Genomic DNA, 25,123 nt, shown 5'->3' on the forward strand with positions numbered 1-25,123 from the left:
TATTATTTTAAATAAAAATGGGTACAATGGGGTACTCTTGTAAGAAAGTAGCAGCGGCTGGGAAAGACTTTCTCCTGGTTTTACAGACTAGCAAGTCTCAAACTAAAATGCATGTTTTAGCTGTTTTAACTGAAAGCAACTTCCACTGACAAATCTCAAAATATGTTTTGTCTCGAGATGCACACCAGTAATGTTTTTTCTAAGGCACGTTTATAAAAGCTACTTAAATGTCCTAATTGAACTAAGGCCTAATCCTGGCTAAATATACTGTAGGACCTGTTTGTGAAACCAGGCCTTTAAGTATTACCTCCACTTAAAAAGATGCAATCTGATCCTGTTTACATGAAATAAGCTGCTCTCCCAAGCAGGTTTGATTTCCTATGGAACTGTTGCTATGACAGCAACGCCAGGATGAGCTTCAAAGAACCTAACAATCCTGTATCATGTCAAATTGTCAACAGTAAAATCCAGATAACTAAGTACAAAGAATGGGCACCAGAATTAGGTATACAGAGAGCTGTGTAATAAATAAAAATCATGAATATAATGTAAATGCAAATAAAAAGAGAAGACTTTCTACATTACATTTCTTTATTTCTCAGATATTTGCATTGGGAAAACAAGGTTGCGGCATATATACCCACATATCATATACTATTACAGTCACATCCAATTCCCAATCACAACAGTTCTTTATTGTTTATTACTCAGTTACTCCTTTCATTGTAGTTTTATTGATAAATGCTCGTATCATATCGAAATCTCATTTTGCGCTACTGATTCAACATTTGCTTTGTTAAATATCATGATACTAGTATTTACTACAGAAAGTCTCAATCTATGCATAAATGACTAGCACTAAATAATCCACAAACACATCTTTACAATTGTCATTGTACACAGCATTTTAAACCTCATTCAGCATACATAATTTTACTAATACTATTGTTTGAATCGATTAATTAATTACATTTTATATATATATATATATATATATATATATATATATATATATATATATATATTTTTTTTTTTTTTTTTTTTTTTTTTTTTCATATTTGCAATTACCTCTGACCAAACTTAAAAATAGGTTTGTCATGATCTCTTTAGCTAGATGAAATAATAATAATAATAATAAAAATAAAACAAAATAATCATCATCAGCATGTCAGTATGTGCCCCTCATACAGCTTTGGTTACAAATACATTAAAATGGATACAAAAAGCAATTTACAAACTGAAGTGAAGTGCTGAATGTTGAATGCTGAAAGGGTTCAAACCTAAATTTAAACAATGTAAAGTCCACAGTCTGCAGAACCTCAATGTTCTATGTTAATGATATGTGGTGTTAACACAGAGTAGTTAGCTAGATAGAGATAGAGAACCTCTTTAGTCAATATTTCACTGGACTTTAGAGAAATTTAGTCATACTGGAATATCTGCCAATATAATGACTTTGATTTAATTGCATTTTTTAACGAAGTACTATATTACTAACTATACACCAATTTCACATCAAAATGTCATGTTTTTGCAAGAAAGTCCTTGTTTTGAGGCTACAACAAGACTGCTTTGAGGAAATACAAATTACAAATCATAAGTATGTGGAATTGCTCTCTTCTTCACTCTGATGTCCGTCTACACATTTCTCCTCAAGGATTTTAGTGAGAGTTTCCAGTGTGCTATTTGGATCCAGCAGAGTCACTAGAGGGACATTCACACCTCTATCATTGAAGATAAGATTCTGCAGAGTCATGGCTAACATTGAGTCAATGCCTAAATTGAAAAGATGAACATCATCATTCAGCTCATCCATCTCAACACCAGTCGTTTCGCTAATCATGAACCTCAGATGATCACGTGGTGAGGATGATTTCTTGGCTTGTTCAGGTGTAGATAAATTCACTCCAGCTTTACTAATCGCTTCCTGTGCTATTTTGAACAAGCGTACATTCAGTGTTTTGTTCTGACTGAGAATGTTATTCCAGTTGTTTTTTAAATTGAATCTGCATACAACCTGTTGAGGTTTGTTGATCAAGAGGCACTGCTCAAGACTTTCATGGATTTCTGGAATCTCCAAAAGCATGATTCCCCTTGCCTCCAGAAATCTTTGGACATGGACTTTGTTCAACAAAAGACCAAGATTCAAAGCCCCCCAATTAATGGACTGTCCAGAAAGCCCAATGTTTCTGCGATACTGACAGAAAGTGTCCATGAATGTATTAGCCGCAGCATAATTGGTTTGTGAGGCATTCCCAATGAAGGCAGCAATGGAGGAATAGCACACAAAATAATCCAGATTGCACTGTATGGTAGCACGGTGAAGGTTAATCACTCCGTTTACTTTTGGCCTCATGACTTTCTCATATAGAGATTTGTCAAGACGTTCAATAAGCCCATCATGCAGGACAACCGCACTGTGAAACACCCCTTTGATGGGACTGGATGGAAATAGTTTTCCAATGTTTACAATTGTCTGGTCCACTTGTTCAGATACAGAAACATCACATGGCAGAGACTTAATGACAGAACCCCAATCGCTACTGACCTGACTTATCTCTTGTTGCATCTGAGGGTTTGGATTACTCCTAGACAGAAGGACAATGTTCCCTCCTCCTTTCTGAGCAATGAACTTTACAGTCTCAAAGCCTAACCCAGTTAGACCACCTGTGACAATATAGACAGCATTTTTCTGGAATAGACTGTGTTTGGGCATCACTGGAATGTCAGACAGCTGGTTCTTGTCTTCATTGTTCAGGATGATAATGGGTATGATCTGGCATCTGAAGTATGACTCAGATTCTTTTACAGACAGAAGATCAGTGTCTTGAGATTTCACTCTTTGAACAACTGTTGCGTCCAAAGACAAGGACTTTCTGTCCAAATGCATGGATTTCAGCCATCGGTAGATTTGTGACATTTGCATTTGCAGAGACCCGTTTTGCATTATTTGGGGCATGAGGAGGGCATGAATGCAGACTTCCTCATTTGTACCTCGGAATGTTCTAGTATTGAATGGAAATTCTGTCTGGTTGTCATAGACAAGAACAATGTCTTTGATGCCTCTAACACTGCTAGCTATTTCAGCAGTTTCTACACTATAAGGAGGTAGAAGAACAGCTCCCACAACCTCACTAAAATCACAAGACAGCTGATCAGCCTGGGTGCTCACTCTGACTTTCCAACCGGATCTGTTTGCAATAGTAATTAACACATTCATCAAAGCTGAGTCAGGAACAGTGGAGAAAATACCCAGTTTCCTTTGCTGTTTAGCTTTGGGTAAAGCCTCATGCAAGATCTCCCAAGCCAGCACCATATAAGAGACACAAGGCACATCTTTCAGGAATGAAAGCTTTTTTGCTTTGCAGCAAACAGCTGCTGGGAGAACTACTTTAGTGGTTGCAGCCACAGGGTAACAAGACACAACATGATCACCAACTTTAAATTTGCTGACATCTTTACCCACAGATGTGACAGTGCCACTAAAGTCAAGGGCCAAGAGTTTATGGTTTTCATTTGTGTGCTTGTTCCAGTACAATGTCTGGCCATAATTCAGGTCAGAAATGCTGACTGGAAAGTAATCTGATGAATGAACACAGATTTTACTGAGATGAAGCTCAATATTTTTTCCTTGATTCAGTTCCATAGAATTATCCATCTGAGTCGCTGACACATTTTTTATTATATATGGGTCAGATGTTTGCAAGATGAAGACTTCTTCATCCAACATGTGGAGGTTTCTTGAAGAGATTGCCATGGTTGGCAGAGGTGTGTGGGTGATTTCAGGTTTGAGAATTTTGCCCTCCTTCACTACTAGCTCTGGATATTTGTGACTGGGGTATGATCTGAGGACCTGAACCAAAGCTTCGATGTCTTCAGAAGTGGCAGAGCTCATGTCAATCAGCTGAAAAGAAAGTTCTGGCAACTCAGCTGCACATGCTCTTATCATGCCTGACAGAACAAACCCAGGGTTTATGTGGTCCACTATGCTCTCAGACGACTTATAGGTTATTACTCTGATATAACCTGGGAAATGAAGTGCTTTGAGATATACTACAATCTTTCTGAAAATCTCACAACACTCAGCCATATTGTCCAAGACCTTCTCTGATTTGAGAGAGGTAAGGTCTGCATCACCCCACATGAACAACATTTCTGTGAAGTTTTTCTTTACACTTGAAATTTTCAGTTTTGACAAAAAAAATTCAACTCCATCTTCCAACAGTTTGTTACAATTTGAAGACGACACATATCTAGATGTTGGGTCCAAGCACTGTTGCAAAGCTTTAGAAATTCCAACATGGTCAGAAAAGACCAGTGCCTTAATCGATGTCTTAAACGTGGCAACTTCAGAGATAATACTGAAATCGTTGTGGAAGAAGTAATCCTTGACTACTTGGGAACGACTTCCTAGCATTCTGATCTTCACATGCCTCAGTTCAACTAACACCCTACCCTGTTTATTGGCTAAGCAGCCACAAATGTCGAAATCATCTTCTCCCACATGTACTGCTCTCAGATAAACAACCATCTCCTCTTGCAATGGTTCAAATACAGTCAGGCTTCCTATTTGAGCAGGATATTGGGGTCTTGTTGATACACCCCCTATAGTTGCAAGAACAAGTTGCATAACGTAATCCAAGACCACAGGGTGAAGGTGATAGTCATGTAATTGAGGCAGTAATTCTTTTGGGACCTTCACAACAGATATAGCCTCTCTAAATTCTTCCCCACAATAAACATCTGCATTATTTCTGAGGACAGACCCATACTCAAATCCTGCTTGACTTAGAAGTTTGTATAGTTCTTCATTAGTCATGTGGGATGTGCATCTTTTGGAAATACAGTCCAATGAAATGAACTGTTCTTCAGGACTTCTACCTGGTTTTGCTTCCACTGTGCCAAACGCATAGACTGCAGAAGTAGACTGTATTTTGAAGTTACATGTGTTATCAGCCAAATGTTCTGAATGATTCAGCTGTACTTTTATATCTAGGGCATTCTGGGTGAAAACGAATGGATTCTGGAATGTTATGCTGAGCTGCAGAGTACTTAATGGAATCTTAGGTTTTGCATATGCCATGTAAGTTGCCAAACCCAACTCTGCATAAAATGCCCCGGGAATGATGGCAACCCCACTGTGCTTGTGGTGCTGCAGGAAGGCCACTGATTCCGAGGATAAATCACAGCTAAACATTGAACTGTCTGTACCCATTTGTGTAACTACTGGATGGTTGCCAGTGGGACTGATCAACTGCGAGTTAGAAGCGAAGACATCTCTCTTCACATCATCAAACTGGTATCGTGGGTAGGGAACTGGTTCAGTCTCAAAACCTTTGTAGAACGCTTCCCAGTCTACTTTGACCCCAAGCTCAAACAGTTTGGAAACAACAGTAAGCATGGTCTCGTGATCTTTATCAGGCTGCACTGAGGGAATCACAGTGAAGTCATTTCCCAGAGTCTCAGTGATGTACCTCTGCAAAGATCTTCTTGGACCAATTTCAACATATATCACACTTCTTTTGTTTTTAGCTGCAGATCTTACAGCTTGTTCAAATTCAACAGGTTCTCTGATATTCTTTGCCCAATATTCACCAGTAATAAAATCTGAGGAACACAAACTAACACCTGTCACTGTTGAGAACAATTCTGCCTCCAAATGATGTGCCTGCAATGAGCCTATACTCTGTTCCACTTTGGATAAAATGGGGTCCATCTTGTGACTGTGGTATGCTGCAGGTACATCTAAAATGCGAAGGAACAAATCTTTTCCACTGGCTGAGTTTCTCAAATTCTGTTGCAGCCTGTCAATGTCATCTGCATCTCCTGAAAGGGTGCAGGACTGAGGGCTGTTATAAGCAGCCAGACAAACCTTTCCTGAATAAGATGGAAGAATTTTCAAGACTTCAGAAACAGCCATATTACTGACTACCAGCATCTTCCCTCCCGTCACAGTGCTTTGTAGAGAACTGCGGTAGTGGATGACTTTCACTGCATCTTCAAGTGACAGCAAACCAGAACAATGAGCTGCAGCAACTTCTCCAATAGAGTGCCCCAAAACAGCATTCGGACTGATGCCCCAGTGTTTCAGAAGTTTGACAACAGCAACCTGAATAGCAAACAGAAGAGGCTGGACAATCTTTGGATCAGACGGCTCTGTACTTTTCTCAGATTCACTTTCCAGCATCTGTATCAGATTCAAACCTCCATCAGATTCCCTTTCCAGCATCTCTTTTAGATTCAAACTTCTATAGCTTTGCAACAGAGCTTCAATCTTCAAGATTTCCTCTCTAAAAACTGGCTCTTGTTTTAGCAGTTGCTTGCACATACCCTGATAGGTAACACCATTGCCACAAAACACAAAAACTAGCTTGGAGTCTGTCTTTGACAGTACAAGCTTTTTCTCCACAGCAGCAGTAAGTTTCTCTTTCAGGTCTGCCAATGATGATGTTTGAAATACTTTCCTGTATTTGTGTTTGACATGGCTTCTTCTACATGCAGATGTGTACAGTAAAGACTGTAGATCTGATATTTTCCCTTTGCTGATCTGTTCTGCCGTATCTTTAATTGTATTTTTCATGGATTTTTCTGATGCTGCAGAGACCACAAAATACTGATGGGATTTGCTTATCATCTGAGCTCTTGGCTTTTTTGACTGCACATATTGTCTGACAATTGCATGTGCATTTGTTCCACCGAAGCCAAAGTTATTGATTCCTGCACACCTCCCTGATCTGCAGTCACTGATCCATTTTTCTGCTATTGTGGGGATTTTAATATTGAGAGACTCAATGTCTATGCTGGAGTTTTCCACGGAGTAGAACAATGATGGCACAATGGTTTCATGCTGTATCATCAGTAGAACCTTTATGAGCCCTGCAACACCTGCGGCAGATTCTGTGTGTCCAATATTGCTTTTAACAGAACCAATGATGAGTGGCCCTGACTTTTGAGGTCTTGCTTTGGCAATGACTTTTGAGATGCTACCTGCCTCTATTGGATCTCCAATTGGAGTCCCAGTCCCATGAGCCTCAATGTACTGAACATTAGTCAGATCAGTCTCTGTTGAGTAGATTTTTCTAAGCAGCTCCTCCTGCTGTACCATGGATGGTTTGGTGATTGGACTAACGGTGTGGCCATCTTGATTTACTGCGGTTTTGCTGACGATACCCCAAATATGATCATGGTCTTCAAAAGCCTGTCAAAATACAGACAACATATGGGTGTTTGTTGTAGTTGTTGTAGTTTATCATTAGGTACATTGCTGTCATAGTTTATATGAGACAATCTTTTTATTTACTTTTTTCAGAGTCTTTAATAGAACGATCCCGCATCCTTCACCTCTGCCATATCCGTTTGCTTTGCTGCTGAAAGGTTTACTAGTTCCATCAGAGGAGATCATTTTTGCCTTGGAGAGAGTCACAAAAAGGGTTGGCTCCAATATACAGGTCACACCGCCACACAAGGCCATATCACAGTCTCCTGTTGAGTAGAATACAGATAATCACAATACTTAGGGGGGTGGGGGCAGCCTAATTGCTAATAATTAGTTTGATTAATTTAAAATGAAAACCTATATGAAACATCTAATGTATTTTGCACAGTTCTGTATATTAGTACACATACAATATACAGTAGATTAGTGGTAGAGGGCTGCATTGGGATTGAGTCCCGCGGGACCCAACGCAAATCTCGCGGGAGCGGGCGGTTTGAACTTTGCTGCGGGCGGGAATGGGCGGCTAAAAAAAACACTGCGGGATCGGGAGGTAGCCTAGCGACATGATGGAGATGTCAATAATGACACTTTTCCACTACACAGTACCAGCTCGCCTCGGCTCGGATCGACTCGACTCGCCTCGCCTTTGTTTGGTTTTCCACTGTGTAAAAGTTGTAACTGTATCTGCTTCCAGGTACTTTTTTTTCGTACCACCTCCGGCGAGGTTCTGAACGAGCTGAGGCGATACTAAAATGTGACGTGAAAATACGGCAGACTGCTGATCAGAGAGAATCATCACTATTCACTGCGTCATCATTGCACGCGCCAGACAGAGTATCCTGAATAAAAACAGCAAAAACAAAAACAAAACCATCCAAAAACAGCATACACTCGATTTCCTCCATTGTCCTGTGTTGTATGTGTCCAGAATACATGCCGGCCAGGGAAACGAAACAAACCCCATGAATCTCTTCAATAATAGCAATACAAATACATGTTTTTTCCTGCGGGACGTGAGAAGACACAAAATCAATGCATCTCTATTATTGTGCGGGAATAAATTCTCAGAGTTTTGCGGGTGCGGGCGGGAGTGGACATACATATTGCGGGAGCGGGCGGGAGTGTAACACATACGTTGCGGGAGCGGGCGGTAATGGTCAGAAATTCGGCGGGCGCGGGCGGGAGCGGGATGAAGAAACCAGTCCCGCGCAGGGCTCTAATTAGTGGTTCTCAACGGGGGCGTTCAGAGAACAACGGGGGGCGTTGGAAGCAAGAATTTTGAAAGGGGGGCGTTCAGGTGTTAATGGGGGGCGTTCACGAGTTTAAATATGTAACGCAAATTTTTGTTCATTTACTTTTATTCATTTTAAGCATTTAGTAATTTAGTTGTATTAAACACTTTAAGTGGGCTATTTAAAAAGTGTTAGGACTATGTTTTTGTTAAATTATGTTGTAAAACATATGCGCAGAGTGTGATATCATATTGTGTGTGCACGCGCATCTATGGTGTGCGTGAAAGAATACGTTAGCAGCGCTCAAAAAAAACAACAACATTCGTCCGCACCCGCTCTACTCCTGACCGCAAGTCCACCGTCAGTGTTATAGGTAGGCACTAGGCAGGTTTTTTGTATTCATTTCTATTGCATTACAATTGAAAACATTATCAATAATGTCAAAAATATGATGTGCAGTCAAGTTCGGGTACGTGTTTGCTGTGAGAGTTCTCACGCTTGTTGTGATTCGCGGAGTTTTGACGAGTTGTATTTTGACGACTTGATATTATTTCTTATTCAAAAGTTTAGAATGCCTAAAATTCTAAAATCTTCCAGTTTAAAGCGACACGTAGCCTATCGTTACTTTTGCAACGACTATTATTTTTCCAGTCATAGACCAGCGCTCAAGCACTGACTAATCCAGCGCTGACACGAATCAGCATTCACGTGCTCAAAAATGTGTTTCGCGCTGACAACAATCCGGTGGTGCCTAGAATCCAGCGCTGATAGAATCACGCAGCGGAGAAATGGAAAGTTGACAAGCCATTAAAAATTATTGACTTAAGAAACACTTAGATTTTTTCAAATATTTTCAATAAATCATGTTCCCATTAACTCTGGCGACGAATTTTAAAATTAATTAAACTATATTCCATTTATAAGGTAAAACTTTTACATTTTTAGGCATTAACTAATTCCAATGCCTAATGCCAAAATGTTTTCTTGTTCACCGAGTAATTTACTGGTCAATCATTATTGTTAACTCGCAAGACAGTAAGGGGAAAATGACAATTTGATGGATAATTTAAATATATTCTTCAATCACATTTTGGTAATGTATTCATTCGGCCATCACATCTGAGTGCGAAACGCTGCTTGGGTAGTTTCAAGATATAAAAATAATTAATAATACAATAATAATTTAATTGTTCATATGTGTTTAATCTTGTTAGAAGATTTTTTTTTTTTTTTTACTGATTATGAACACAAATTAATCATGACAAACCAAATTAATTGTAATTGTATTACCATTGATGAAAACAAGTTGATACAAGGTATTTTAGGCCTAAAATTCTAACATAATTTTTCATGAAAAATCATGATCGTATTTATTTATTTTTCGAAAGTAAGGTTAATGTAAGCAGCATCTTGCAATACTCTCCTAAATGCGTAATAAAACCTAAGTGCAAACATTACCGCTTTAATGACCGTCCTTTATTTTTCAGTGCATTTGTTTTACAATATATGGGATTAATATTATAACTATTATTATATAGTAGTGTAATGTACTATAGACACAACTAAAAGAGGTTTGAATTTTTTCTTTGTTTAATTTGCACACTGAATATGGGTTGGCACTTTAATTTTGAACTCTCAAAGTGCACCAGATTTATTGAATTTAACACTAAAATGCACAAAATTTTCTTACGGGGGGGCATGCCCCCCGAACCCCCCTAGAGGGACCGAGGACCACTCACCATAGATTTACCAAAAATCTAATGAATCTAATGATTTTTAATGAATCACTGTGGAGTATAGTTCAATTGTATTAATAAAAAACAATTTTGCACTTATTTCATCTGTTAACTCTCACTCGTACCTGACCGCTCATTAGTTTACAGGTGGGGGGGGGTTCAGGGATTTTAATATTGGATAGGGGGCGCTGGGCCAAAAAAGGTTGAGAACCACTGCAGTAGATGGATAAGTTGATACACAGGGTTTACATATTTTTGAGGACTACCTTGTTTTATGGCTTGACAAGCTAAGTGAAGGGCGACGAGGGATGAGGAACAGGCACAGTCAATGGTCAGTGAGGGTCCAGTGAAGTTGAAGATGTATGAGATGCGGTTGGCAGCTATGCTCATAGCGGCACCAGTGCCATTGGTGTGGTCTATGTGTTTTGGATTAATCCTCACAGTGGCCAGCTCAAAGTCTCTGTTCATTAGGCCTGAAAAACAAGCAAATAAAAAACATGTTAGATATGTTAGCTGGCTATATGCTTTTTTTCATAGCCATTTACTGTATACCTATTACAGTGCAACCTGAGGTTAAATACCTTGCTCAAGGCAACAATAGTTTGGGGCTTGGACAAGCAACATTTATGTTACCAGCCCTTAGCTTGTAGCCACCTCATGTGCTATTTGTGCTGTGACATAAAGGAATTAAAACACAAGTGCACATATTGAGGTCAAAACAAGTTAGGGTGCATTCACACCTGAGTGTTTGTTTCGGAACCTGGTGCATTTTCTCCCTTGGTTTGGTATCAAGGCTCGTTTGGTATCATATCGCGCTCGGATCCGCACCAAAACAATCGCTCCGAGACCGCTTTAACGAGGTGGTCTCGGCCCGATTGCAAACGAACTCTGGGGTGGTTCGCTTGAGGTGTGAAAGCAATCCGACACAACGGACCAAATGGTATTATAATTCATAACGGGAAATGTGCTATATAAATAGCAGTAATATCTGATTCTGTGAGTCAGCACATTAGTTATCACAGTTGAAAACCAACAGAGCACCTGTTCATCTTAAAAGGCTGTGTAATTGCACTTCTCTGTGCGAGAATGCTGTCCCAAAGAAGCCTTGATTCCTGCTCTAGCTGCATTATAACATTCATATAGTGTCTTGACACAGTAAACTTCTAGACAGCGCTGGGAGATCCAGAGAGAGCACGTTTGAAATTGCTGCAGTATTAATACGTATGTAGTATACAATTTAACAGCGGCAATGACAGTTACATTAGTATATTGTATGCGTGTGTCTCGACAGTTAAAAATAAAGCCACAAATAAAGCCACAATAATCTCATGGAGCGAACTTGTCAGTCATCTTGATGGATGACGCAGAGGAAACGTTGACCAATAAGAGGACAGTTGGACTCGCATGTGACTTGCATGAACACATTTTGGTACGCTTTGAAAGCTTGCCTTGTGAAAGCGAACCGTACCTAGAGGAAAATGCAACATTGTAACAAATTAAGTACCCGTTTCGGAACAAAACAAATTATCTGTAGGTGTGACAATGCCCTTACATCCCTCTCGTGATCCGGGAATTACTGAGAAAATCTATGTGCTATTTAGCAACGCATCTTAACCAGAGGTTGCTCCGTAGGTACTTCCCATGCAGTTGGTGTATATACTTTTTCATTGGGATTAAAAGACACCAAAAGTGACTTTTTATTTAGCTTATATTTAGCTTATACTGTATATTACCCAAAAATACTCCTGTTCGCGTTCCACTGGCCTTTTCCATTGGTATCCCAGCATCCTCTAGGGCCCTGTAGGTGCACTGCAACAAAAGTTTGTGCTGCGGGTCCATGGTGATTGTTTCAGCATTAGTGATGCCGAAGAACTTGTGGTCAAACTCATTAAATCTACAAAGAATAAAGGGTAAATGATGGGGTTATTGCTTTTGGAGTTCAGATACAATTCCATCATCACTCATCCTCACGTTATGTAATTCCAAACCTTTACGACTTATTTTCTTCAGCGGAACACAAAGATGATGTTAAAGTCAGTGGGCTCCAAACAACATTGAACCTCAATGGCTGGGAAAAACCCACATTAAGCAAAATAGCATGAAATCCATACAGGTTTGGGAAAAACATTAGTAAAGATTAACAGAATCTTTTTTGATTCAATTATCTTTTATATTATTAATATTTATTCCATTCCAACTGCTTCAAACAAAACTTATATATCATTCAGTGATCCAGTGTGCCACGAAACGGCCAAACATCGCCCAGTCTTTTTACTAGTTCTACCTTGGAAGTTTTCGTTAGGTGTTTTTCCAGTGCAGTAACTTCTTGAGTTATGTACTATGGTGGCACCCAGCATACATTGCGGCATGAAGCTTTTTATTGATTGTCACAATTGTTGAGTTCCATGTGCTGATTGTTCATGTCTGTGTGTGTTTCAATTATACAGTAGATCAAAGCTCTTTGTGCTCTTTGTGCCCTGGGGGGTAGCCAGGCCCACTAAATGAATAGGCCCACCCAGTTATTACAGAAATATTTAGGCTAATTTATTTAAGTATTGTTATTTAATTGCGTTTAATATAATTACAAACATGACTGTGCCATCTCAAATCTTAAAATAAATAAAATGTGGTTTTGGATGGTGATTAACATCTGTGTTAGGCAATCAGCAGTTATCCTGCCTGAGCCAATTCATGCCTGTGAGTTTGTTTTCACGCATCCCATTTTTTTGCAGTTATGTGTTAACTAGCAGCGATGTCTAAACAAAATTCTATTAAAAATCTTGCATTGACCCAGGAGAGAACGCCATCAGCCCGCCGTTACTGATTATTATTTTTCAGAAAAAATTCTGTGATTAAAAACTTTCATTAAACGTTTTATTTGAGTGTGGATTATTAAATAACTTTACTTAACTAATTGATTAAATAAGTGCTGTTTTCGTTTCTGTTTTGTTTAAGGTGAAGTCTCCATTTATATACCGCTTTCAACAATATGGATTGTTTCAAAGCAGCTTTACAGTGATAATAGGAAATTACCGTAACAGATTGTTTAGGCTTTACAACAGTTCTAGAATAAATTATTGTCCAGCTAAAGTTAGTTTTGATTTATTGATTTACTTCCGTTGCGAAGATCATTAGTTATTAACTTAGGGGCCGCTAACACGACACCGTTCTAACAGGAAAACCCTTAACGCGCTCCATCCGCACAAAACAGGGCCTGGTGTCTTGAGAACGCACTCCCAGAAATAGGTTCGAAGGTGCAAATGATTATCCGTTATCTCTGCGCAATCCTCAAAAACGCAAACCTGCGAAAACGCAGATGTCGCGCACATGCGCATTATGTGTTCAGTCCAAAAGTATGCGCATTCGAATATATGTGCGCAGGCGTTTAGTCCTTCCTTACAAATCAATCGAAACAAATTTTTTTGTCGGCTCTGCATAGCCACGTGAACCGGAATTATCCCGACAACATTTTGTCTGTAGAGAGGTAAAGGGAAGGGAAGGAGGCCTTCACAGGGGAGAGACTGGTTGACACTTCAGCACTGCGTTGTCATTGTGTCCAGGCGCAGGTCCTTCATCAGATCTGGATACGGCCTGGCTCTGGCGGACTGCGGTAAACCTCGGATAAACAGAGACAGTGGCGTGCACAGACCTCCTCAGGGGCAGAAGGACCAAAAAGGGCACTATTTTTTTTTAACATTTATTTATTAAATAAATCACCTGTATTTAAAGAAGTACCCGTCTGTCTGTTGTGTTTTTAAATATTTGAATGACTTCCTCACAATTAATTGGAATATCTCGCTGGATGGAGAGCAGCAGTAGGTCAGAGAGTCTCTCTTCATTACCAATGAAAAGATGTTGATACAATTAAAATGCATAACACATCAAACAAAAATAGGGAAATGATGATAATATAACAAAATATTATTTACTTTACCAAACAAAACAGTGAGAATCAAGAGGGTAATTATGAGGAATTCATGTTTAGTTATGTTGATGTTATAAATTTGATGTATGTATTCATGAAAGTGTTCGCTATCATGAAATCAGTAATGCTTTACAATAAGGTTTCATTAGTTAAATTTGTTAACAGGAACTAATAATGAACTGCACTTCTACAGCATTTAGTAATCTTAGTTAATATTAATTTCAGCATTTACTAAAACATTATTAAAATCAAAAGTTGTATTTGTTAACATGAGGTAATGCACTGACTGTGACATAACATGAACAAACAATTAACAGTTGTATTATTAATAGGCCTACAGTAGCCTAACAATTGTTTTACTCATGGTTAGTTCATGTTAATTAATATGAATAATAAATTAACCTTATTGTAAAGTGTTACTATGAAATCAAAGATATAAATTCCTTACAATTTAGAGTTGGACATGGACTTAAAATTTCCTTTCACTAGATGTATTTCCCCAAGCTAATAACACTTGCTATGGCCTTGGATAAAAATGAATGACATTGTCAGACTCAGAATGCGGCTGAAATCGAGTTATACTTTTATTATTGTTAAGCATAACTCACATGCTGCCGCAACTTTTACAGTAGCATGGTAGGATAAATGTTTTTATTTTATTTTTATTATTAGTATTAGCTTTTATACTTCTTCGTATTAGCTTAATATTACCTGCTGGCTGCTTGTGTAGTTTGAAGACTCGCGGCAAACTGCTGCGTACATAGCGCTGCAAAGGAAACTCCGCCTACCACTTCACCTCCGCCAAATGCTTCCGCAAGAGGGACTAATATTCGCGTAGACGTCATTCTTCTTATGATGTAACGAGTACATCAGGATTTATGGGAAGTGTTCCCGGTTCCGGCTGATCTAATCTATGCAGCCTAACATTGAATTATAGAAGTCTATAATGTGTTATGTTATTTGACCAGATGCACGGGATCACAGTTGGTGTTGATTGGTGACAGTTAATGATCCTTCGGACTGAACGGTGCACGTAGCGCGGGCGCCGGGTGATCCCGAGCGAGCGGCAGTGCTCGTACGTTTCAGAGTCGAGGCGTGGGTGCCGATTAAGCGCCCTGAGTTCGCGTGTCAGGTATCCAAAATCCATGTTGGAAGGTAACCCAGTAAAAATAAGGGAGACCAGAGAGTTTTACAGATACTAGACACGTGACTTTCAAATGAAAGATTGGCATCAAAGAGCACACCCAGGTTCCTAACCGACGACAAAGTGAAAACTAATGCCATGCTTCCTAATGATATCTCCCAAGGGTAGCATGTACAGAGAGAGAGAGAGTGTGTGTGTGTGTGTGTGTGTGTGTGTGTGTGTGTGTGTGTGTGTGAGGGTAGTATGTACAGAGTGAACAGCAGCGGTCCTAGTACTGAGCCTTGTGGTACGCCATACTGAACTTGTGATCGATGAGACATCTCTTCATTTACTGCTACAAACTGATAACGGTCAGATAAGTATGATTTAAACCATGCTAGTGCAATTCCACTAATGCCAACATAGATTTCGAGTCTATTTAAAAGAATGTTGTGGTCAATAGTATCAAATGCAGCACTAAGATCGAGTAACACTAATAGAGAGACACAACCACGATCGGATGATAAGAGCAGATCATGTGTGACTCTAATGAGAGCTGTTTCGGTACTATGGTACGGTCTAAATCCTGACTGGAAATCCTCGCAGATATCATTTCTTTCTAAAAAGGAACACAGTTGTGAAGATACTGCCTTTTCTAGTATCTTTGACAGAAAAGGTAGATTCGAGATCGGCCTGTAATTGACTAATTCTGTAGGATCAAGTTGCGTTTTTTTAACAAGCGGTTTAATCATAGCCAGCTTAAAGTTTTTTGGTACGTATCCTAGAGACAAAGATGAATTAATGATATTAAGAAGAGGATCTATGACCTCTGGAAGCATCTCTTTCAGTAGCTTAGTCGGAATAGGGTCTAACATGCATGTTGTAGATTTAGATGATTTAACGAGTTTAGTAAATTCTTCCTCTCCTATAGCAACGAATGAATCAAATTTTTCCTCAGGGAGACTACAATGCTCTGCCTGATGCGATACTGTATTAGACGGTTGCATAGTTATAATTTTCTCCCTGATATTATCAATCTTATGAGTGAAGAAGTTCATAAAATCATTACTGCTGTGCTGCTCGGAAACTTCTGTGTTTGAAGCTTTCTTTTTCGTTAGTTTAGCCACCGTTTCAAATAAATACCTAGGATTAGGTTTATTTTCTTCTAATAGGGTTGAAAAATAAGGAGATCTAGCAGCTTTTAAAGCCTCTCTGTATGCAATCGAGCTCTCTTTCTGGAATCGTGCTGGAAAAGAGATAGTTAAAAGTTAAAAGTTTCTGTCGCAACATTGAGTTCTTCTAAGCTATCCGGGATGCTGAGATGATGAAACTGATCAGGAAGATTATTAATAAAGCAATCTTTAGTGGCAGAAGTGATTGGTCTAACATATTTATAACACGGAGTCGACTTTTTGAAGTTTGAAGGCTAAATGAAGTTTACAGGAGACTAGATAATGATCTGAGATGTCATCGCTCTGCTGCAGAATTTCAACGGCATCAACATCTATTCCATGTGATAATATTAGATCTAGAGTATGATTACGACGATGAGTAGGTCCTGACACGTGTTGTCGAACTCCAATTGAGTTAAACATTCTTGCCTTGTTTAGGCAAAATTAATGAAATTGATTAAAAAGTCTAATATTAATGCAATAGGCCTAATTATTAAAAACGTGTTCATGACGGAGACATATTTTTTGCTGTTGTTTTACTGTGCATGCGTGTGTTCTACCAGTTTATTAAAAAAAATTAAGACTGAAGTAGGCTAATCTTAATACTGAGTCCGTTAGTTTGCTTTTGGCTATAAGGAAAAAATATAGCCTTTTGCCCAGGCCCGGACAAAAATATAATTCTGCCTACACTGTAAAAATAAAAGGATCCTGGAGGAACCTTTTGGGGTTCTTCACTCCACACTGGCAGAACCATCTCTAGATCCTGTGGCACCCTTTCAAAAGGGGCGGTTCTCTGAGGAACCACTCAGGGGTGCATTTCCCAAAAGCATCGTTAGCCAACTATGGTCGCCAGTTCCGTCGTTATCAGCAGTTCAACGAGTCTGTTTCTCCCGAAACCATTGTTCCAATGAACATTCACAAACAGCATCGCAGAGTTGTGTGGTTGGAGCGACAGCTCTCGACCTGTGGTTAGAATAATTTGCATGACATGTTGACTTAATAAATCCTTATCTTGAGCAAAATAAGCAAGATGGCATTCAGTACAATCTATGTCTTTTATTTAAAATACATACAAATGTCATTTACGTCTTTGAGTTTGTCAAAAGGTTTAAAGCACCGTTTTTGAAGAGTGCACATGTGCGAACGTGCTCTACTATGTAAGAACGAGTCTGTGATTTAATCTGGAAATAAAGCTAAATAACTGAGAAAAATGAGAAATAGTCCTCAGATGCCATGTCTGTAATTTATATCAAAACATCTAGAATTAATTCGATCTCAAACTGTTTCATTAAAAGTAGTTATTACTCCACCATGTGCATGATGTCATAAACCACTTTGCGACAATATGGTTTCGGGAAACAGTCGTGACTAGCTGATTGAGTTCTTCAACGATGCGTCGTACTATGGTAGTTAAGGACCGAGTTACGTCGTTGTTCGGGAAACGCACCCCTGGTTTCCAGAGGAACTCTATATCAGTAGTTCTCAACTCCAGTCCTCGGGACCCACTGCTCTGCACATTTTGTATGTCTCCCTTATTTAACACACCTGAACCAGATCATCAGCTCGTTAGGAGAGACTCCATGAACTGAACTGTACTGAACGTGTCAGATAAGAGAGACATACAAAATGTGCAGAGCAGCGGGTCCCGAGGACTGGAGTTGAGAACCACTGCTCTATATGAAGCACAGTGTAGAACCACTTAGGGTGCCTCCAGGAACCAAACTTTAAGTTTTAAATTTGTTTTATTTATTTTATTTATTTTATATCATGTTGGTACTATGGTTATCATTAACTTATATTACAATAAACAAACACAAAAATTAAACCAAATACAACATAAGAAATGTTTGTTGCATATTATAGATCCATTTTAATAAATACACTTGCGTGTACTTGGAAAAAAAGCTATTAATAGATTAATATCAATAAATACACATTTTAAAAAATAGTATAATACATAAGCAACATGAATAATTAACCATTAATATACAATAGATAGACAAAGAAAAGAAAGGACTTCTCAACAAAATGCATGGAAACACATGTCCATGTGATAAATCAATGTAAAAAATTGACATTAACATCTTTACTACCCTAATTAAAAATGTGCATCAAATATATTTTGTATACTTAACTTTAAAACATGTCTCAATCCGCTTGTTAAGCCTGATGTCACTGTTTCCAGGAACAAAAGCTCTATCAGATGGCAAAATGAAACAACAAACGGTGCTAATAGGCTACATACACAGTGTGCTGGATTACTCCTGAAAATTATTATCCTAACCTTTATCTCTATACGGAAATCTCAGATGGTCACAGTTATTCAGCTTTTTTAAATGATCAAAATATTGAAGTCTGGGATGCTGTTAGACTGGAGACTATGTATACGCCATGTCTTTTGAAAAGCCTAGCTTAAATATATGTGACCTGAATCAACAGTGCTCATAAACAACTTTAGAGTATTCTCACTATAAACGAGTAGAGGCTTCGACCCAGAAACAGTATTCCTACATCACAAGAGTGCCAAAATGATATTTTATTGTTTGAATTTTGTAATAAAATTTACAGAATTTGAAAGCTGAGACTTTTTCATATAAAAAAAGTAACCTGCTCTGTCTTGTCTGTCGGTGTCTGTCCTCTTTGCTTGGCGATTTTTCTTCACTGTGTGAGAAAGTGCATGTGCATCTGACTAACTTAAACTTCTCTGATTGGCCATTGCGTTTTAGAGATCAACAACTATGTCTGTGATTGGCTACATTGCTCACCGCTGCAAAAACACGTTGTAATTAGAAACATTTGACGTGTTGAGTCCAGAGCGCAAACACTGGAGCAGAGGTGTAAAGTCCAGGGGTCTTAAAAATAAAGGGGTCAGAAAATAAAAGTCCTGCCATATGTTTATTCCACCCATGAACTCAGCCAGCTGATTTCACTAAGTAGTTCTTCCTCCTGGCTGAAAAACTGTGCTAATTAGTAAATCAGGTGCTTGGAACAAATCACTGAGGAGGACTTTTACTTTCTGAACCTGGACTTAACACCTCTGCACTGGAGCATTTGCCAAATCTGTTTCGCCAATATAGCCTATTACAGTATCAGCTGAGGGTGCTCTTGCTTGGGTTTGAGGCCTGCTTAGCCTATGCCACATGGTAACCGAGACATTTTTGATTATTGTGGACAGTCTGCTAAAATGCAGTCAAGAAGTTAAGACAAAAATCAATAAATATCTTTCAATAAATATCTTCTTTAAATGTTCTATATTGTGTTCAAGTCATTGTATTTATATAATTTACTTCAATGTCCAAATAAAATTTCTAATGCGAGGTACAGTGTATCAGTTAAACTGTTAGATAGGCTACGTTTAAATAGACAATTAGGTACTCCAGTAGCCTACATAATAGAAAATTTGAATCTTTAACAGAAAAATTAAATCAGACAGATTCATTTAATTATCCATATTGTGTGGGATGTGTTATATGGATTGTGTTAATGATTGCGTTATCAGAAAGGAACCCGCTCATTTTTTCCAGGTGCGTCTACGCCACAGCAACATAAAAACATTTAAACTTTCAGAATGAAGCGCACCACGGGTCATGTGACAAGAACCAACCAATCAGCTTTTGATCCTTTCCATGCCAAGATGGAAGAACAGCTGATCGTAATGGTACAGGGATACTACGGCTATATAGGCTGTAGCATTGATGGGCTACATAGATTTGACCTCAATAAAGGTTAGCCTGGAACGGAATGAATGCATCATGAATGTAAATTCCCATGATAAACCTCTGGGATTTTGGAGCACCAACTTGTAAAAGTGCATAACAGTAGGTCAACACAACATAACTACAATGCGTTCTTTAATTCCCTGTCTTATTCTGCCCTCTAGTGGTATATCAAAATTAATACAAACCTTAACGCAAAGAGACAGTGTTATTAACAGATCAAACACAGTAAAATTCATACTAATAAAGTATACTATGTACAAAAAAATCTGATGTGCTCAGAATATAAACTCAACGCATTTAATTACACGTTAAGCATTGCCGAATACACTCAAATGAGATCGACTCAGAAAAGACGTCAATAAATGCACGCGTGTCACCTGTACATCTTTGTTGCATGCACAAATTATGATCACTAATACAAAATAAAACATTCTATTCATAAAAATGTCTCTATTTGTACAAATTGCTGCACATTCGTTGAATTCTGAATTTTGCACACATAAGTTGAAAGCAATTTGTGGACAGTAGCCTAAAACATATCTGCAACATTTATCAAGTTCACGGATAATTATGTGTGCATTTATTAATCATTATGATACTAAAATTATAATAAAGTATAGGCTACTACAAAAAATCAGATGAGTCCAGAATATGAATGCAACACGTTTAATTTCATGTTAAGCATTTTACTCCCATAGAAAACCATTATAAGAACGCTAAATGTGGCGTAATGCATATTCGAATGTCCCCTTATTATGTCGAAATAACAAGATATTATGTTGAAATAACGACTTATTATGTTGAAATAATGAGATATTTTGTCGAAATAATGACTTAATATCTCGAAATAACAAGATATTATGTCAAAATAACAAGATATTGTCGAATAACGAGATATGTCTAAGTAACGAGATATGTCGGAATAACGACTTATATCGGAATAATGAGCTATTTTGTCGAAATACTGACTCGTGTCGAAATAACGAGATATTATGTCGAAATAACGAGATATCTTGTCGAAATAACGACTTAATATCTCGAATTAACGAGATAAGTTTTCTTTTTTTTCACCACGCGGTTCAGGGCTTCCATATCCATGAGATTTTGTCTAGGCGCTGTACCAAAAATAGCCACCGGGTGTTTTTATGCATTCTCCTGTAACAAATTTATGTTGTGTGATGGGCCAGAAAGTCCAGGGCCACTTTTTAGCCCCAGTCACACACACGCACACACACACACACACACACACACACACACACACACACACACACACACACACACACACACACCCTGGGCAAGAGAGATGCTGCCCATGTATTCCATAAATACCCATATATACACGCTCATGTATTATTGAATCTTTGAACTTGACAAACATAAGTGAACATCATAAGTTATTTTAATGAGGACAAATGAATTGAAGCCTTACCCATCAATAAGTGCTGCCTTTGCTGTGTGTGTCTTTCCTGCTTTACTCTCATCTGGGTCGTACCACTGAGAGATATTAAACCTGTCGTCTGGGATCTCAACTGCACAGTTCTCTCCATGAAGGAGGACTCGCCAGAAGTTTTCAAGTCCCTCGCCCATAAAATAGATGAAAACATACAATATATAAATGCAATTTGGGCCAAAAACATAACATGAACAAATAATGAAACACTGTAAATTGTTAACAATTACCTCCAGGAAAATGGCATCCAATGCCAACAACAGCGATTTCTACATCATCATCCATCATGATTCATATGCCGTGTGTGCAAATACATTTGATTTTACAATCTATAGACAGCAAAAACAAACACTGAGACAGTTAACTAAATATTCATCCATGGCATTTAATATTTAGGCTTTCTTCCTTCTTTCAGCAGAAAAATAAAATCATTTTAGCCAGGGACCTCTGGTTGACACTGAATGCACAATTATTACTAGCCAACCAGAAGAAATGTCCTGTATAATGAAGAGAAAATATGACCAATTTGAAATATAGATATATAAGATAAAAGTATTAAGATAAGCTTTTTAAAAGTAGATTTCACTGTACAGTATATGAAATAATTAGTTTTAAGTTTTTATATTTATTGTTTTTAGATTATTTATATAATTTTCTTAAGTTAAATAGTTTTTATTTTGTGTATGTGTGTGTGTGTATATATATATATATATATATATATATATATATATATATATATATATATATATATATATATAACACACACACACACATACACATTTCAATTTTGGCCCAGAGAACGAGAAAAATGATAAAGCAAATGAAATGGAAAAACATGAACTTACCTGGATACTCATGTTGAATCTTGTCTTGTTGAAAATGCTTCCATGAGGCTCAGTCTACCCAATATATATAAAGTTAAATGTAATGATTTACTAGTATTGACAAGTACAATATTTAATATAACTGGAAATCATTACCTGTTGTTCAGGATTTTTGAAGGAGATTTCCTGTTAGCTCATGAAATAATTTCTCAAGAAAATCCCTCTGACTGTAATCAGTCTCTTATGTAAGATGCTGTCATTTACACTGGAATAGGTAAAGCTGACTAGACTCTTTATTACATGTTTGATATTTAGATATAACCTAACCCAATTCAGCTTTATATTTCCCCAGATGTGATGAAACCTCTCAATTTGTCAAGGTATTAGTGATATCAAAGACTGAATGGTCAGTATTTTCCTTATCAATTCTGACTAAACAGAGGCATTAGTTATTGGATCTAAACACTCAGAATATTAGACCAGTGAATGTAACTTTGTTTTTATGGATTTACTGTTAGGCCATCTTCTAGCGTTAACAACCTGTGCGTTTAGTTTGATAGCAATCTATACTTTGACAATCATATTTCCAACGTTTGCAGAACAGACTTTTTCCACCTTAGAAATGTTGCTAAAAAAGACATAATGGATTCTGAACTGCAGAAACGAGTCGTCAGTAATTCCAGTTACTTTCATTCCCACAACATTCATATGCAAAAATGTACCAAATTTGCGTAATGCCCACCTATGGTCTTCATTGGCTGCCGTGAACAATGTCTACTTTGACCCTCAAACACTGCGGCTGGTTCATGTTGTGTATGTCGAGAAGACGCTGTTTTCTGCTCTGAAAAAGCTAATTCTTCTTGTAAACACTTCCAAAGGATGAGGATGAGGACGTGAAGAGTCAGAGGTTAAGATCATCAGCATTATAACCTTCTGATGACGGCTTCTCAAATCTCTGCGAGGTCTACAGGGGATTTACAACACGCTCATCCATTAAAGACGGGTCAGTACCCACTTTATTTGGACCTCAGAATCATAACCTGTAAGTATGATTAATTATTGATGTATACATTTTTTCCCATGTGTTCAACATATGTATTTTTGTGTTTTATATTGTGTAGGTCTCCAACTAACTGGCTAACTCACGAAATAGTTCTGCTAATCAGCTGTGGGCCACTATTACCTAAAACTGTCTTAATGCAGACTGTCTGTCAGTCTTACTACTTTGAGTAAAGATAAAGGATGGAGCGAGATTTGTTTTACATCAAGCTACACCTTTGTTTTGAAAAATCGAACTGTAGCTGCAAAACTTTTAAATAAACTTGTTCAAACCATGCATGCTTGTTGGAAATGCAGGACTATTTTAAACAAAAAATGTGTTGAAAAGAACATAATCTTTATTTCAAAATGTATAGATACTGGCTGGTCAGTGACTTTTTGGATCAAACCATGTTAATTTCTGCCCTACATGGTCTCTGATTGAAAGAAGTCCAAACAGATATAATTGACTGGCCTAGAATCCTGCTGTACATTAAAGGGATACTTCAGGATTTAGCATTAAGCTTTGTATCAGTAGAAAACCTGTAGTATTTTCGAATTACTGTGCTTTCAACCCTCATATCCCCCTGAGAGGAGAGATTTATGTATTTTTTGTCTGGAAAAAAGTATTTTTTGGCCAGAGGCTAAAGACTACAGCCAGTAGGAGGAGCTGTCCCGCATGTTTTCAACCCGCACATAGAGGGATCTCACTCACAGAGTGTACACATATAGTATTGGAAGCTAAGCTAGCAGGCTCTTGTTCTGTGGAGAAAGCTGAGTAGTAGGGGTTACCATCCTCTTTTTCCCGGCCGTCGAGATCGTCCAAAATGTCCGGGATTCAGCTTTTGCTTTCTGCGGTCGCCATTCATTGTTTACATGCACACCTTTTGTTTCAATCTAACTGAATTCATTCCGATTGGTGAATCTGAATGTAATGTTTACATGAACGCTAAACAAGTGATCGGTTGATGTGCGTTTTAACATTGCTAAGAAAATTCCCGGTCCTCCGTGAGAGATAACTTAGCCCACGAGACCGCACGGTGCGTCTCAGTAATCACGCCACCGGCCTCGCGCCGTTCTCCCGCGGCCGTCAGCCTCATCCTGCTCGCCACTGTAAACATGATGAATGGCGACTGTAGAACGCAAAAGCCGAATCCCGGACATTTTGGGCGATCTCGAAATCCCGAGCAAACTCGTCACAGAGTCTCACTACTAATAGCCTAGCTAGCCTTGTTGTTTTCAACTGCGTTCTCTTACCGGTAGGCGTGGCCTCCTAGGGCGGTGAAGCAAGTGCATTCTGGGAGTTGTTGTCTTTCATCCACATGAGCCAAAAATACATTTTCTGGCTTTTCTCAGTCTAGAAAGCTCCAAATTCAAAAATGTCTTCACATTTCTTCTACATAAATTACCCATTTTAAATACACATTCATCTTCCCAGAGGTAAAGTATCCCTTTAAGCAAGATTAAAATTGATTCAATGTTGATTTAGTGTTGGTCTGCTATCTGGGTTATTAACTTTATTAATTACAGTAATCCTGATACTACAGCATGAGATCCAGCAGTGTTTGTGACAAACATATCTTGGAGAGTTTGAAAAACACGTTGAGCACAAAGAGCTTTGATCTACTGTATCATTCAGACACAGACAGACATCAACAATCAGCAAATGAAACTCAATGCTGACAATC

At 38.3% G+C, this 25,123-nt stretch overlaps 1 protein-coding gene across 1 annotated transcript; it reads right to left on the bottom strand.

Moving 5' to 3' along the window:
• Positions 1-1,487: 1,487 nt before the first annotated feature.
• On the bottom strand, positions 1,488-22,441 carry LOC307170159 (mycocerosic acid synthase-like polyketide synthase). The gene is made up of 7 exons (XM_079891201.1): positions 22,419-22,441; positions 21,804-21,902; positions 21,553-21,706; positions 11,918-12,078; positions 10,451-10,657; positions 7,301-7,482; positions 1,488-7,198 (listed from the first exon to the last, which is right to left on the bottom strand). Exons 2-7 carry the CDS (start codon positions 21,859-21,861, stop codon positions 1,595-1,597), a joined length of 6,366 nt encoding a protein of 2,121 aa, XP_079747327.1. The 5' UTR covers positions 21,862-21,902; positions 22,419-22,441; the 3' UTR covers positions 1,488-1,594.
• Positions 22,442-25,123: the final 2,682 nt, after the last annotated feature.

The sequence above is a fragment of the Squalius cephalus genome, assembly GCF_949319135.1.
Source record: "Squalius cephalus genome assembly, chromosome: 13".
Taxonomy (NCBI): domain Eukaryota; kingdom Metazoa; phylum Chordata; class Actinopteri; order Cypriniformes; family Leuciscidae; genus Squalius; species Squalius cephalus.

Excerpts from the sequence above, each read along its gene's own strand:
- LOC307170159 (XM_079891201.1), bottom strand. The coding sequence starts at position 21,861 with ATGATGGATGATGATGTAGAAATCGCTGTTGTTGGCATTGGATGCCAT. Across the intron at positions 21,707-21,803 it reads TGGATGCCATTTTCCTGGAG|GCGAGGGACTTGAAAACTTC; the intron begins GTAATTGTTAAC and ends TCTATTTTATGG. Across the intron at positions 7,199-7,300 it reads TATTAAAGACTCTGAAAAAA|GCTTTTGAAGACCATGATCA; the intron begins GTAAATAAAAAG and ends GTATTTTGACAG.